Source organism: Anomaloglossus baeobatrachus, chromosome 6, assembly GCF_048569485.1.
Source record: "Anomaloglossus baeobatrachus isolate aAnoBae1 chromosome 6, aAnoBae1.hap1, whole genome shotgun sequence".
Taxonomy (NCBI): Eukaryota; Metazoa; Chordata; class Amphibia; order Anura; family Aromobatidae; genus Anomaloglossus; species Anomaloglossus baeobatrachus.
This window is the reverse complement of record NC_134358.1, coordinates 66,368,729-66,382,224: the sequence shown is the minus strand read 5'-3', so window position 1 is coordinate 66,382,224 and position 13,496 is coordinate 66,368,729. Positions and strand designations below refer to the sequence as shown.

Below are 13,496 nucleotides of genomic sequence, written 5' to 3'. Positions count from 1 at the left end.
TATTCATCATATTCATTATAGATACATACATAGATATAATTTTATATATATATATATATATATATATATATATATATATATATATATATATATATAATATCTATATTATATGTATGCATGTATCTATAATGAATGATACATAAAATCTAGAAACAACAAATTTGCAAATACATACAAATACAATACACATACAAAATATATAAATAAATTTGTAGATTATATATTATATAAAATGTATATATATTAGTGCATATATATATATATATATATATATATATATATATATATATATATATATATATATATATTCTCTCTAGCCCTGGCCTCCGAACCAGCGTGAGGTCAACAGGGGCAAGTGCTAAAAAAAGCACAAGTGTCCATAAATCGTACCTACTTTCGGTTAATATATTTTTACAATGCTGTTTCACTAAAAATGTTGCACCACTTGCCTTCTATAGTATCTGTTTAAAGAATGCGTAATGAGTTAACTAAGATCCAGTTAGTGAGTTTGCTGTAAAAAAAATAGCACTTACATCTCGCTTGTTGAGCTCCGCTCAGGTGATTTATGATCCTACATAAAAGGTGAGCTACACTGTGTCAAATTGGCTGAGCGGAGCTCAGAAAGACCCATAAGAGTGACAAATTCTCTTAGAACAGGCTCACTGATGAATTCTAAGTTAGCTCATCAGCCAGCAATGTGCAGGGAAACCGCTAAAAGCCAAAACAGGGCAAAATGTTTATGTAAAACACAACTGTAAAAATATTTAGCCCAAAATACAGCAGAAAAAAAACCAAACCTCCAGAAGGTGGTTTTAAGAGGTCCATTGTGCATCTTGCACGGATTCTGCTCCATTTATCGAGAACAATCTATTTCTCTTATCTGCACCTTCCAAAAAAAAAAGGCCAAGACATTATCGCTTCCCTTAATATATGAGGCAGGTACAAATTTGCTACTGGCTTTCTTTGTACAGCTCTACTTTGAAGTCTGTGGAAAAAAAAAATAAATAAATTATAAAATTAATTTATAGAATATAATATATAAAATATATATATATATATATATATATATATATAAAATATATAATATATATAGCAAATATATAGAGAGAGAGCTGCAGAGCAGGCACATTGTGCACAGATCATGGCAATGGCTCTGAAATGCACAGGCGGCACCCCTCCCCCTCTCCGCACAATGGTCTCTGCACATGTTATTAACTTGTTTCTTAATCTCTTCCAAAGATAACAACACGAGAGGACGTGACCTCCAAGCAAACTACAAGCATCAAGACGGACCTGGAGCCCGAAGTGTTCAGACCCAACCTCAGCGACCCCAGTCAGCTCCTGCAAGTTGATGAGATAGAAAAGGTGCTACTGATTTATCCGGTAGCGGCGGAGTACCCAGCGCCCGGCAGCTCGCACAGTCTGTGCCGATAACCATGCGGAATTTGCATTGCGCTTCATAGTGTCACAATGATGTGTAATGAGCCGCCGGGGCCGGAGAATGTTGGGGGGCCATTTGCCATTTTCTACTATGTATAAAGCCTTTGATGTTGCTTAACAATGCAAGCAATGCTTCTTGAAGCTGGGCTACAAATGCCTGTAGCAAGCATGTGAACGGCCAGCAGCCGCCAGTGGCAGATCACGAGCCCACTATCCCTTCTGAAACATTCTTAGGGCCTGTAGTTTAGAGCAAAAGAAGTATTTCCTCTGCTATGAGACCTTCGTGATTGCACTTCTCTCACTAAACTGCGGCCAATGCAATGTATGGTGTACATATTTTTTTTCCACAATGCACATATTGGGAGAAACAAGGGTTGATTATCAACATGCCCATTCCTCTGTTCCCTTGGCAAATAAAGCAACCAATGTAAGGGTACCGTCACACTTTAGCGACGCTCCAGCGATCCCACCAGCGATCTGACCTGGTCAGGATTGCTGGTGCGTCGTACATGGTCGCTGGTGAGCTGTCAATCAGGCAGATCTCACCAGTGACCAGCGACGCGTGGAATCGATGCTGCGCTTGGTAACTAAGGTAAATATTGGGTAACCAAGCGCTTGGTTACCCGATATTTACCTTGGTTACCAGCGCACACCGCTTAGCGCTGACTCCCTGCACTCGTAGCCAGAGTACACATCGGGTTAATAAGCAAACCGCTTTGCTTATTTACCCGATGTGTACTCCGGCTATGTGTGCAGGGAGCCAGCACTGGCAGCCTGAGAGCGGCGGACGCTAGTAACCAAGGTAAATATCGGGTAACCAAGCAAAGCACTTCGCTTGGTTACCCGATATTTACCTTGGTTACAGCTTACCGCAGGCTGCCAGACGCCGGCTCCCTGCACATTCAGATCGTTGCTCTCTCGCTGTCACGTACAGCGATGTGTGCTTCACAGCGGGAGAGCAACGAGCAAAAAAATGAACCAGCACTGTGTGTAAAGAGCAGCGATTTCACAGCAGGGGCCAGATCGCTGATCAGTGTCACACACAGCGACATCGCTAATGAGGTCACTGGTGCGTCACAAAAACCGTGACTCAGCAGCGATCTCGCTATGTGAGAAGTACCCCCAAGTGTCTGGCAGTGCCTTAGGCTAGGGCTGCACGTTGGTTTGTGGCCATGGGACACCAGGATTGCAAATGTTGCTCGTCCAGTCATGACGATGGCTTTCTGCCTATTGTCAGGCAGCGGCACGTGAGGATTGTTAATGACCACCATTAGTAGTAATAATGTGCACTCTTATATCGCTCAAAGCACTTCTATTTATTTCCATTTTTTAATCCAGACTGTGTATTTAACTCCTTCCACAGCTGACCAAGAACCTGCCTCCTCGGACCATCGGCTATCCGTGGACACTTGTGTACAGTACTGGGAAGCATGGGATGAGTCTGAAGACCCTCTACAGGACCATGCTGGGGTTAGACACCCCTGTGCTCCTGGTGATTAAGGACAGCGATGCTCAGGTCAGTCTTGTCGCTTTGTGTGCTTTACGGGATCATTTTTAGGCAGAACATTTGCCGCACAATTACTGCACCAAAACCTAAGTTAGGCTGTGTGCACACATAGTGGTTTTTCACGCGTTTTTCCTTGCAGATATTAAACCATACCGCAGGGAAAAAAGCATCGCAGCAAAGTCAGAGGATCCGGACTTGCTGTGCACACGCTGCTTCTTTTTCCCTTGCAGATTTTGTTGCTGAAAAAAGACGCAGAATGTCAATTTTCTGCATTTTTTTTTTTTTTTTAATTTTTTTTTCATTTGGGTAGATCCAGTGCTTGTCTAGCGTTCCAATAACACGTGTCCCTTCTGCTCCCACAGACAGTAAGGAAATGTGGTCACATGTACAGTAACCATCCATTTACATTTAGGAAGCAGACCGCCTGTTCTTGTGACGTCAACCCCCCACTGATTGTACTCGTCACTTTTTTTTTTTGTTTTTTTTTGTTCATGGGATCATCCCTTTAAATTTCCGCTTGTGGGAAACCCATAACCAACACACTGATGCACACAATTTTCCAGTTGCAGTAGACAAAGTGCCTATTTCTAACCCATCATTACTGTGGTATGTGAAGATAAGGCTACTGTCACATATCCGGTTTTTGCTGTGCGGCACAATCCGGCTCTTTGCAGATAAAAACGCAACAGGTTTTTTTTTTTGTTTTTTGTTTTTTTTGGGGGGGTTTTTTGCCGCCGGTTGCGTTTTTTTTTGCATAGACTTTCATTAGTGCCGGATTGTGCCGCATGGCCTTGCGTTCGGTCGTTTTTTTTGCCGGATGCGGCATATTTAGCCCATGCGGCGGCCGGATGGAACGTTGCCTGGCACGTTTTTTTTGTCCAGCAAAAAAAAAAACGCATCGCGCCGCATCCGGCCGATGCGGCGCTTTTTCCAATGCATGCCTATGGATGCCGGATGCGGCACGATGCGGCAAAAGCCGCATCCGGCCACCGCATGCGTTTTTTTTTTGTTTTTTTTTTTGCACTGCGCATGCTCAGTAGCGTGCTGCAACCGGCAAAAACCGGACGGGCCGCATGTAAAAACTTATGCAAAGGATGCGTTTTTTTCGCCACATCTGTTGCATAGGTTTTAGAGCCGGATTTAGCCGCACAGCTAAAACCGGAGGTGTGAAAGCAGCCTAAGTTGAAGCAGTTTTCTGAAAATTTTAAAGTCTTTTTTTTTTTTTTTTTTTTAACACCCCTTTAAATGCTTCTTAAGGGGACTTCAACTACATCCTAATTATAGGGTTTTATATGGCACATTCACGGAGTAAGGCCGTGTTCCCCCATAACATATTTTCCATGCAAAAAAAAAAACAAAAACGCATCTCAGTGTAAGTTCTGCGTGTTTTTTTCTTTTTTTTTTTTTGCACTGAAAATCTGCTGTCTTTAACAGTTCAAACAAACTATATGTGATTTCCTGAAAACTCCAGCTCCCATGCACCTAAAGACGTCTCAGACTTGTGCGGATTTTGCAGGTTGCTGTACTGTATTTTGAAGCAGACACCTATGGGGGAAAGTGTGCAGAACATATGCAGCAGAGGAAGGGCCGTGCTTCCATTATGGAGAATGGGACCTAAGCAGACATTGCCATGGGACACACTGAAGTGTTTCTGTTCTGCAACAAAATTAAGAGATTCCTAAACTCCTGAGGCCCGATTCATTAAGACTATCCTTTTGTATGCCAGTTTAATAAATTTAGGTGGATCTTGCTCCTCTTTGCTAATCATTAAAAGGAGTCTGTCACCAGGTTTTTGCCACCTAATCTGAGAGCAGCATAAGGTAGAGGCAGAGATCCTGATTCCAGTGATGTCACTTACTGAGCTGCTTAGTGTAGTTTTGATAGTCAGTTTAATCAGCAGTGGTTTATCATTACAGAACTACTTGGCGTGCTGCAGGTAGTCCAGCATATTCATGAGCTCTGTATACCTGCTACATTTGCAGCAGAGAAAACATTGACTTTATCAAAGTGACAGCAAACAGCTCAGTAAGTGACACATCGCTGCAATCAGGGTCTCTGTCTCTACATTATGCTGCTCTGATGGGGCAGTAAAAACCTGATGACAGATTCCCTTTTAAGAGATGCACATAATAATAATCTATAGCGCCAACATATTATGCAGCGGTTTACGATTCAGAGGTTAAAGGGAACCTGTCAGCAGAAATTTCGCCCAAAACCTAAAAGCTTCCCCCTCTGCAGCTCCTGGGCTGCATTCTAGAAAGGTCCCTGTTATTATTGTGCCCCCTGTGAGACCAAAATTAAGACTTTATAAAGTGGTACCTTTTTGTATTCAGATACTGTAAATGTGACACGGGGGCGGGCTTTCTGGCGTCCGTTATTCTGCCCCCTGGTCCTGTATGCCGCCCCCAATCGCTCCTTTCCATAGCTGATGCACCGCCCACTGCTCCAGCCATCCCCGCGCATGCCCAGTGCCAGTCTCACGGGACTGAGCAGTGTGACCGCTGGTGACGTGTGCGCAGGCAAGTGATTATGGGCGGGGCTGTGATTGTTATCAGCAAGTACCCGCCCATAATCTCGTGAGCGCGCAAACCTCACCAGCGCTCACACTGTGCTCAGGGTAGTGCTAGACTGTATGGGCTGCTTCCAGGGATGACGTCCCTTTTGTCACGTGATAGGGGCGTGTTCAAAATACTATCACGTGACAAAAGGGACGTCATCCCTGGAAGCAGCCCATACAGTCTAGCACTACCCTGAGGGAGGAGGGGAAGGTACCAGAAGAGAGGGAGGAGGGGGAGATGCCAGAAGAGAGGGAGGTGGGGAAGGTACCAGAAGAGAGGGAGGTGGAGAAGGTACCAGAAGAGAGGGAGGAGGGGAAGGTACCAGAAGAGAGGGAGGAGGGGAAGGTACCAGAAGAGAGGGAGGAGGGGAAGATGCCAGAAGAGAGGGAGGAGGGGAAGACACCAGAAGAGAGGGAGGAGGGGAAGGTAACAGAAGAGAGGGAGGAGGGGAAGGTAACAGAAGAGAGGGAGGAGGGGAAGGTAACAGAAGAGAGGGAGGAGGGGAAGGTAACAGAAGAGAGGGAGGAGGGGAAGGTACCAGAAGAGAGGGAGGAGGGGAAGGTACCAGAAGAGAGGGAGGAGGGGAAGGTACCAGAAGAGAGGGAGGAGGGGAAGGTACCAGAAGAGAGGGAGGAGGGGAAGGTACCAGAAGAGAGGGAGGAGGGGAAGGTACCAGAAGAGAGGGAGGAGGGGAAGGTACCAGAAGAGAGGGAGGAGGGAAAGGTACCAGAAGAGAGGGAGGAGGGAAAGGTACCAGAAGAGAGGGAGGAGGGGAAGGTACCAGAAGAGAGGGAGGTGGAGAAGGTACCAGAAGAGAGGGAGGAGGGGGAGGTACCAGAAGAGAGGGAGGAGGGGGAGATGCCAGAAGAGAGGGAGGAGGGGGAGGTACCAGAAGAGAGGGAGGAGGGGGAGATGCCAGAAGAGAGGGAGGAGGGGAAGGTACCAGAAGAGAGGGAGGAGGGGGAGACGCCAGAAGAGAGGGAGGAGGGGGAGACGCCAGAAGAGAGGGAGGAGGGGAAGGTACCAGAAGAGAGGGAGGAGGGGGAGACGCCAGAAGAGAGGGAGGAGGGGGAGACGCCAGAAGAGAGGGAGGAGGGGGAGACGCCAGAAGAGAGGGAGGAGGGGGAGACGCCAGAAGAGAGGGAGGAGGGGGAGACGCCAGAAGAGAGGGAGGAGGGGAAGACGCCAGAAGAGAGGGAGGAGGGGAAGACGCCAGAAGAGAGGGAGGAGGGGAAGACGCCAGAAGAGAGGGAGGAGGGGAAGACGCCAGAAGAGAGGGAGGAGGGGAAGACGCCAGAAGAGAGGGAGGAGGGGAAGACGCCAGAAGAGAGGGAGGAGGGGAAGACGCCAGAAGAGAGGGAGGAGGGGAAGACGCCAGAAGAGAGGGAGGAGGGGAAGACGCCAGAAGAGAGGGAGGAGGGGAAGACGCCAGAAGAGAGGGAGGAGGGGAAGACTCCAGAAGAGAGGGAGGAGGGGAAGACGCCAGAAGAGAGGGAGGAGGGGAAGACGCCTGAAGAGAGGGAGGAGGGGAAGACGCCAGAAGAGAGGGAGGAGGGGAAGACGCCAGAAGAGAGGGAGGAGGGGAAGACGCCAGAAGAGAGGGAGGAGGGGAAGACGCCAGAAGAGAGGGAGGAGGGGAAGACGCCAGAAGAGAGGGAGGAGGGGAAGGTGCCAGAAGAGAGAGGTTTAAGAGTTTAGTTAGGTGAGTGGTGACAACCGGAGAGAGGAACTGGAGTAGGTGTGAGGGGAAGAGATCAGTAGGGCAAGTGGTAGGACAAGAGAGGCGTCTGGAGACTGGGTCATGTGGAGCGTGAGCTGGACGGGATGTGGTGTGCGTCTTGTCAGAAATGTTACTCTAGTCGGGGGTTGGACGACATTTCTGGCCTGTGGAGGACATTGACACTCCCCGTCCTGCCCATATTATAGAGACTGGCCTAAAAAAAAAGCCAAAAGTTGCAATATTTTTCATAACTCAGGTGCACAATTTTTTTTTTTTTTTTTGTTATAAAGTATTTTGTGGCAGAGCTCTGGCGAACACTCTTAGAATCAGGCCCGAGTATTTGTTAATGAATAAATCCTTTCTTATATTATCCGGTCATCTTCATTGTTAATTAACTTACAGGGGATATTGACTGAATGCAAATATAATTTCCTTAATTATGCCGGCAATTAGCGTCTCAGCAGGAGGAGGAGGAGGATGTGCAAAATGGAATAAGTATAAAATGAAGTCATGAAATGTTTTCTAATCTCAGATCTTTCATATTTGGCGTTTTGCCTGAACACGGAGCAGATCGAGGCCGAATATCAGATTATCCGCTCTATTCCATTATAGTGCAGACCTCACCGCTCATCATGGGCTGCGCTGAGAATTGTGGATAAAGGATTACAAGTAATAATAATTTTTTATTTTGTAGTAAAGGATTAAACAATTCTGTTCCTTTTCAGATTTTTGGGGCGTTGGCTTCTGAACCATTTAAAATCAGCGATGGTTTTTATGGCACCGGGGAAACGTTCCTGTTCACTTTCTGCCCTGAATTTAAGGTGAGTCGATTTTCATCCTTTGGGGTCGTTTGAAACCATTCGGGTGTGCTTGGGTAATTGATAGGTCCTGAATTAAAGGGACTCTTGTCAGCAGGCTGACACCTAATCTGAGAGCAGCATAATGAAGGTGCAGGAATCCTGATTCCAGCGATGTCACTTACTGGGCTTCTTAGTGTACTTTTGATAATCTCCTGCTGATTAATCAGTGATTTTATCATTACAGGACTACTTGGCATGCTGCAGGTAGTCCAGCATATTCATGAGCTCTGTATAACTGCTAGATCTTCAGCAGAGAAAACATGGATTTTTATGAAAATGACTGCAAACAGCTCAGTAAGTGACACATTGCTGGAATCGGGGTCTCTGTCTCTACATTGTGATGCTCTCAATTGAGGGAGCAAAAACCTGGTGACCGATTAATAGTGATGTTTGGCTTTACCCATAGTGCATCACTGTCCCATTTTGTTAGTTTCTTACAAAGTGGGTGATCCGTAAAATCTGCAAATATGAAGAATCAAACATTGCACACCTGGTATAAAGCCTCCAGTGCTCCAGTGATCTCTTGGTCTTGCTGTACCAGGATGTGACCACTGCAGCCAGTCATCAGACTTGACACCGTTACAGAGCATCCATGTGGCCATCATCGCTGGTGCTGGGCATTTGCTGCAGTGCTCACATGTTGGTAGGACACTTCATGGCATCAGGAAAGCAAAAGGGCAGCGGTGGGCGGACTGGCGGGGCAGCGGTGGGCGGACTGGCGGGGCAGCGGTGGGCGGACTGGCGGGGCAGTGGTGGGCGGACTGGCGGGGCAGCGGTGGGCGGACTGGCGGGGCAGCGGTGGGCGGACTGGCGGGGCAGCGGTGGGCGGACTGGCGGGGCAGCGGTGGGCGGACTGGCGGGGCAGCGGTGGGCGGACTGGCGGGGCAGCGGTGGGCGGACTGGCGGGGCAGCGGTGGACGGACTGGCGGGGCAGCGGTGGACGGACTGGCGGGGCAGCGGTGGACGGACTGGCGGGGCAGCGGTGGACGGACTGGCGGGGCAGCGGTGGACGGACTGGCGGGGCAGCGGTGGACGGACTGGCGGGGGCAGCGGTGGGCGGACTGGCGGGGCAGCGGTGGGCGGACTGGCGGGGCAGCGGTGGGCGGACTGGCGGGGCAGCGGTGGGCGGACTGGCGGGGCAGCGGTGGGCGGACTGGCGGGGCAGCGGTGGGCGGACTGGCGGGGCAGCGGTGGGCGGACTGGCGGGGCAGCGGTGGACGGACTGGCAGAACAAAGCATTTTAGAAGTCCATGGTGTTGCAGCATTTTCTCTTCCTCCAGCAAAACATGGGGTTGTTATCAAACTAGAAGACAACTTGCTGAGCGCTTTGTATAGAGGAGAGGAAAGGTTTGGGGCAGACAAGTTTAGTTTCCACAAAGACCTCTAGTACTGAGCGCACTATGATACTGCCATAACATCAATGCTTTCATTACAGCTCACCCTTGTGATCATGTCTAGTATCTGGTTGTGAGGTCGCCGCAGATCTGTCTCTTGTAATTCCAGTTAAAAGTCCTATAATTATGACGTAATCTGTTGCCAGCTTTAATGAAAGTCTGCACCCTGTGGCACCGGTCACACACGCGTGATGTCTGGCTTTCAGTGCACGGGCTGCTTTAACTTGAATTTCTTCTTGTCCCTTTCTTCTTAGGTCTTTAAATGGACGGGTGATAACATGTTCTTCATCAAAGGAGACATGGACTCTCTAGCATTCGGTGGAGGAGGGTAAATGATTGTTCCCTTATCTTATTCTTATTACTATATTCATTACGAGTTGTCACACTGTGGCTCAGGTCTGCTATATTCGGCTAGTTTCGAATGTAAATTAAGCCATTCACCTTTATACGGATCAGACAAATTGATTTTATATTTTGATAGGGCATTTCTGAATGCGGCGACATCAAAAATATTTTTGGGTTTTTTTTTTTTTTGTTTTTTTTTCCTTGTCCTTTTTTCTCCAGGGGACTTTATTGTTGCACAGTCCGATTGTTTGTGCTGATCAGAGCGGTGTTTTCAGCATCGCTCTGATCAGCAGAAATGCCAACTTCCTGTGAGTATGTCATGACATGTAACCCCGCGCTGTCATGACAACCCATTAGCACCCTGTGATCACGGCAGGGATCAGCGCGCTCCCCGCCGGAGCACATTGGATTGCACTGTACGAGTTTGACAGCGCAATCTAAAGGATTATCAGCTGCGGGTATATCACCCATCTGCCCACTCCTGTTAGCCATAGTTCTGCTGCTCAGTTCAACAGACCTGTTAGGAGAGCCTGCAGAAACCAGAGGGAGGCGAGTTAGTACGTGTATATATACGTCCTAGATCATGAAGGAGTTTAAAAGGTTAAATAAAAAAAACCATTCTTCTACTGTCCCTAACCTCAAACTACAAAAACGAAAGGCAGCGTGCAGTTCCATATCTTCACACTACAGTACCTGTAATACAGTGTGACAGGAGCTGCTCCCCCTCTTCGCTGGGACGTTGCATCATGCATCAGTCTGCTTCCTATGGTTAGTACCAGTAGCTGGCTCTTACGAACAGAAGGGAGCAGACAGATGTGTGATGTAACATCCCAGAGGAGAGTGGGAGCAGTGAAGAGCAGCTCCTGTCACACTGAATTACAGGTATTGTGAGGATATGGAACTGCACTGTGCATCTCATCTTTATAGTTTGAAGGCAGGGCCAGTATAATTTTATTATCTCCCTGGAGTACGCCTTTAAGTTAAAGGGTTCTGTCATTTTAAGATGTTCACTTGCCTGGTGTGTCGTCAGGTACAAACCAACACTAAGGGGCTAATGCATCAAAGGGTTATGCCAGAAAGCTGGTGAAAACCCTGAAAAAAGTTGGATAATTTCTACACAACACAGACGTGCACAGTAATTTTGCAAGTTTTGGTGCAAGTTTCAAGCAGCCCCGTCATTGAAAGCAGCGGTGTCTAATGTCGGGAACGTTATTCCCGTTGCGGACTGGAGTAACATTTCTGTCCAGTGAGGAGGTAGGTGCATTAAACTAAGTGGTGTGCACATCGTAACGATTTCTGCACATCTTATTACTGGATGCCTCTCATTAAAGTGAACGGTCAGGTCCAATATACACCTAGAACCACAAGCAGTTGTGGGTGCATATTGCGAACAGTCCCTGCATCTAGCAGAATACAAAGAGATCTTTAGAAGTATTTCTAAAGATTCTTTGATATACTAATGAGGTCAGTGAGTAGTCGCAAGGACGTTAGTTCCCCCGACTAGTCCGCCCTCTTAACATGTTAGTACATCCCTGTGGCCGTGCTAACATGCTAGTCAGTGGCCAGCATTATCGGCAAGTCAGCGCATATCTGTCCATTGTCACCGCCTCCAACGCTGGAATCTGCTTCCATCAGCAGCGATTGACACTAGCTCCAGTCGCTGCTGTTACCCCTTTAAATGCAATAGTCACTGACTGACGGCGGCATTTAAACACTGCATTTCCGCGCGGACCCTCATCCTTTTGTTGTACAACTTTTAGATCCTGCCATGGGTTACACAGTATAGAGAAACCATTGTGTCCTTCTTTTTCTTGTTCTTTACTTTTCTCTGTAGTCAGCGATTTCTATGTACATTTTTCACCTACAATTTAAAATAAATCACTTCTCTTGCGTCTTTTATTCCAGTGGGAGAGTAGCTGCCTAACCAGGCACATTGAGGACAATGGGGTAGATGAGAAATGCACGTGATGCCCCCATGGGAGCTAATCATGGGCACTGAATAGACAGCTACTACCACTTTACATTTATTTGCCTTTTAGTTGCAAAGTTCTTTATGTAGAACATAGATGATAAAAAGCAGAAACTTTTACCATAGAACCCTTGTTTATAATAATATTATATTCCGTATTTCTTTGTCGCTCCATTGGGAGACTCAGACCATTGGGTGTATAGCTTCTGCCTCCGGAGGCCACACAAAGTATTACACTTTAAAAAGTGTAACCCCTCCCCTCTGCCTATACACCCTCCCATGGATCACGGGCTCCTCAGTTTTATGCTTTGTGTGGAAGGAGGCACACATCCACTCATGCATTCTCATATTAGTTATGTCGGTTGGAAGAAAAGAGGGCCCCCACGGGGCCCCCGGCATGTTCCCTTCTCACCCCACTACGTCGGCGGTGTTGTTAAGGTTGAGGTACCCATTGCGGGTACAAAGGCCGGAGCCTCATGCCGTCTCCTTCACCATCCCTTAGCGGCTCTGGGAGAAGTGGGATCCTGAGCGGTCATCCATTTACTGGGACCGTGCTCCCTCCGCAGCCCCTGTGGGAATCTGCCGGACCGGAGTCTATTCAACCTCAGGGACCGGGCCCTGCAACTCAAAGGTACTCTGTGTCCCCATTGGGGACTGTGCAGGGAGCGCACCTTCTTCCCGGACGCTGCGGCAGCTGCTGAATTGAGAAGGCCGGCGGACTTTCGCGCCGAACGTGCTTGCTTGTCGGGCGCGGTCTCAAATTTAGTCCCCGGCTTCATCGCGACCTAGTCGCAAAAATCCCGCCCCCGGGCCTCCCTGTCAGGGGTAAGGGCGGGACTGCCGACCTGACGTCGGATGTGAGGGCTGGAGCATCCTGCATGTTTCCTCCCCCCTCACTGATCACTGTGGGGACCCCAGATTCCCGCACTTTCCTGGCGCCGCCCACGGCTCCACTCCTCCCCTGAGAGCTCCGGCAGCCATTTTTTTTGACACTCTGCCGGTGGAGGATTCTCAGTGAACAGCTCTGCAGCTCCGGGGGACCTAAGGCAGGGAATCTGGAGGACACACACTCCGCTTGTTAGCGGTCGGTAAGCCACACCGGTCACCCGGTGCTGGTCCCCCCTAGGGTGCCGGAATAGATACGTATTTATATATATATTTCTGTTCGGTCGGGCTGTATACCCTTTTTCTTTGTCGCTCCTTATTGGGAGACCCAGACAATTGGGTGTATAGCTATGCCTCCGGAGGCCACACAAAGTATTACACTAAAAGTGTAAAGCCCCTCCCCTTCAGCCTATACACCCCCCGTGCTGCCACGGGCTCATCAGTTTTTATGCTTTGTGCGACCCTAAAAAGACCGCCGGAGGTGCCGCTACTAAGGCGGCTTCCTCATGACTTACGGCCTCCTCACACCGCATCCTCGGTCGGTGGCAGGCTCCCCCGCTTTTGCGACACCTGGCTGCCACAAGTAAAAGACCGTTGGGTGAGAGACATTTTGTCTCACGGTTACAGGATAGAGTTCAGCTCTCGTCCTCAGACTCGATTCTTCAGAACATCTCCGCCTCCCGAGCGAGCCAAGGCTCTTCTGCAGGCGGTGGGCATTCTGAAGGCAGAAGGAGTGGTGGTCCCGGTTCCTCTTCAGCAACAGGGTCACGGTTTCTACTCCAACCTGTTTGTGGTTCCAAAGAAGGACGGGTCCTTCC

The 13,496-nt window shown here is 48.5% G+C and overlaps 1 protein-coding gene across 4 annotated transcripts in view; it reads left to right on the top strand.

The window, feature by feature from the left end:
* OXR1 (oxidation resistance 1) overlaps positions 1-13,496 on the top strand; it is a 660,539-nt gene that overhangs the window by 630,340 nt on the left and 16,703 nt on the right. For all 4 annotated transcript variants that reach the window (XM_075352960.1, XM_075352958.1, XM_075352962.1 and 1 more), the window contains 4 exons: positions 1,240-1,365; positions 2,804-2,956; positions 7,951-8,046; positions 9,734-9,807. In XM_075352960.1, coding sequence (XP_075209075.1) covers positions 1,240-1,365; positions 2,804-2,956; positions 7,951-8,046; positions 9,734-9,807 — 449 coding nt within the window. The remainder of the gene's footprint in view (positions 1-1,239; positions 1,366-2,803; positions 2,957-7,950; positions 8,047-9,733; positions 9,808-13,496) is intronic.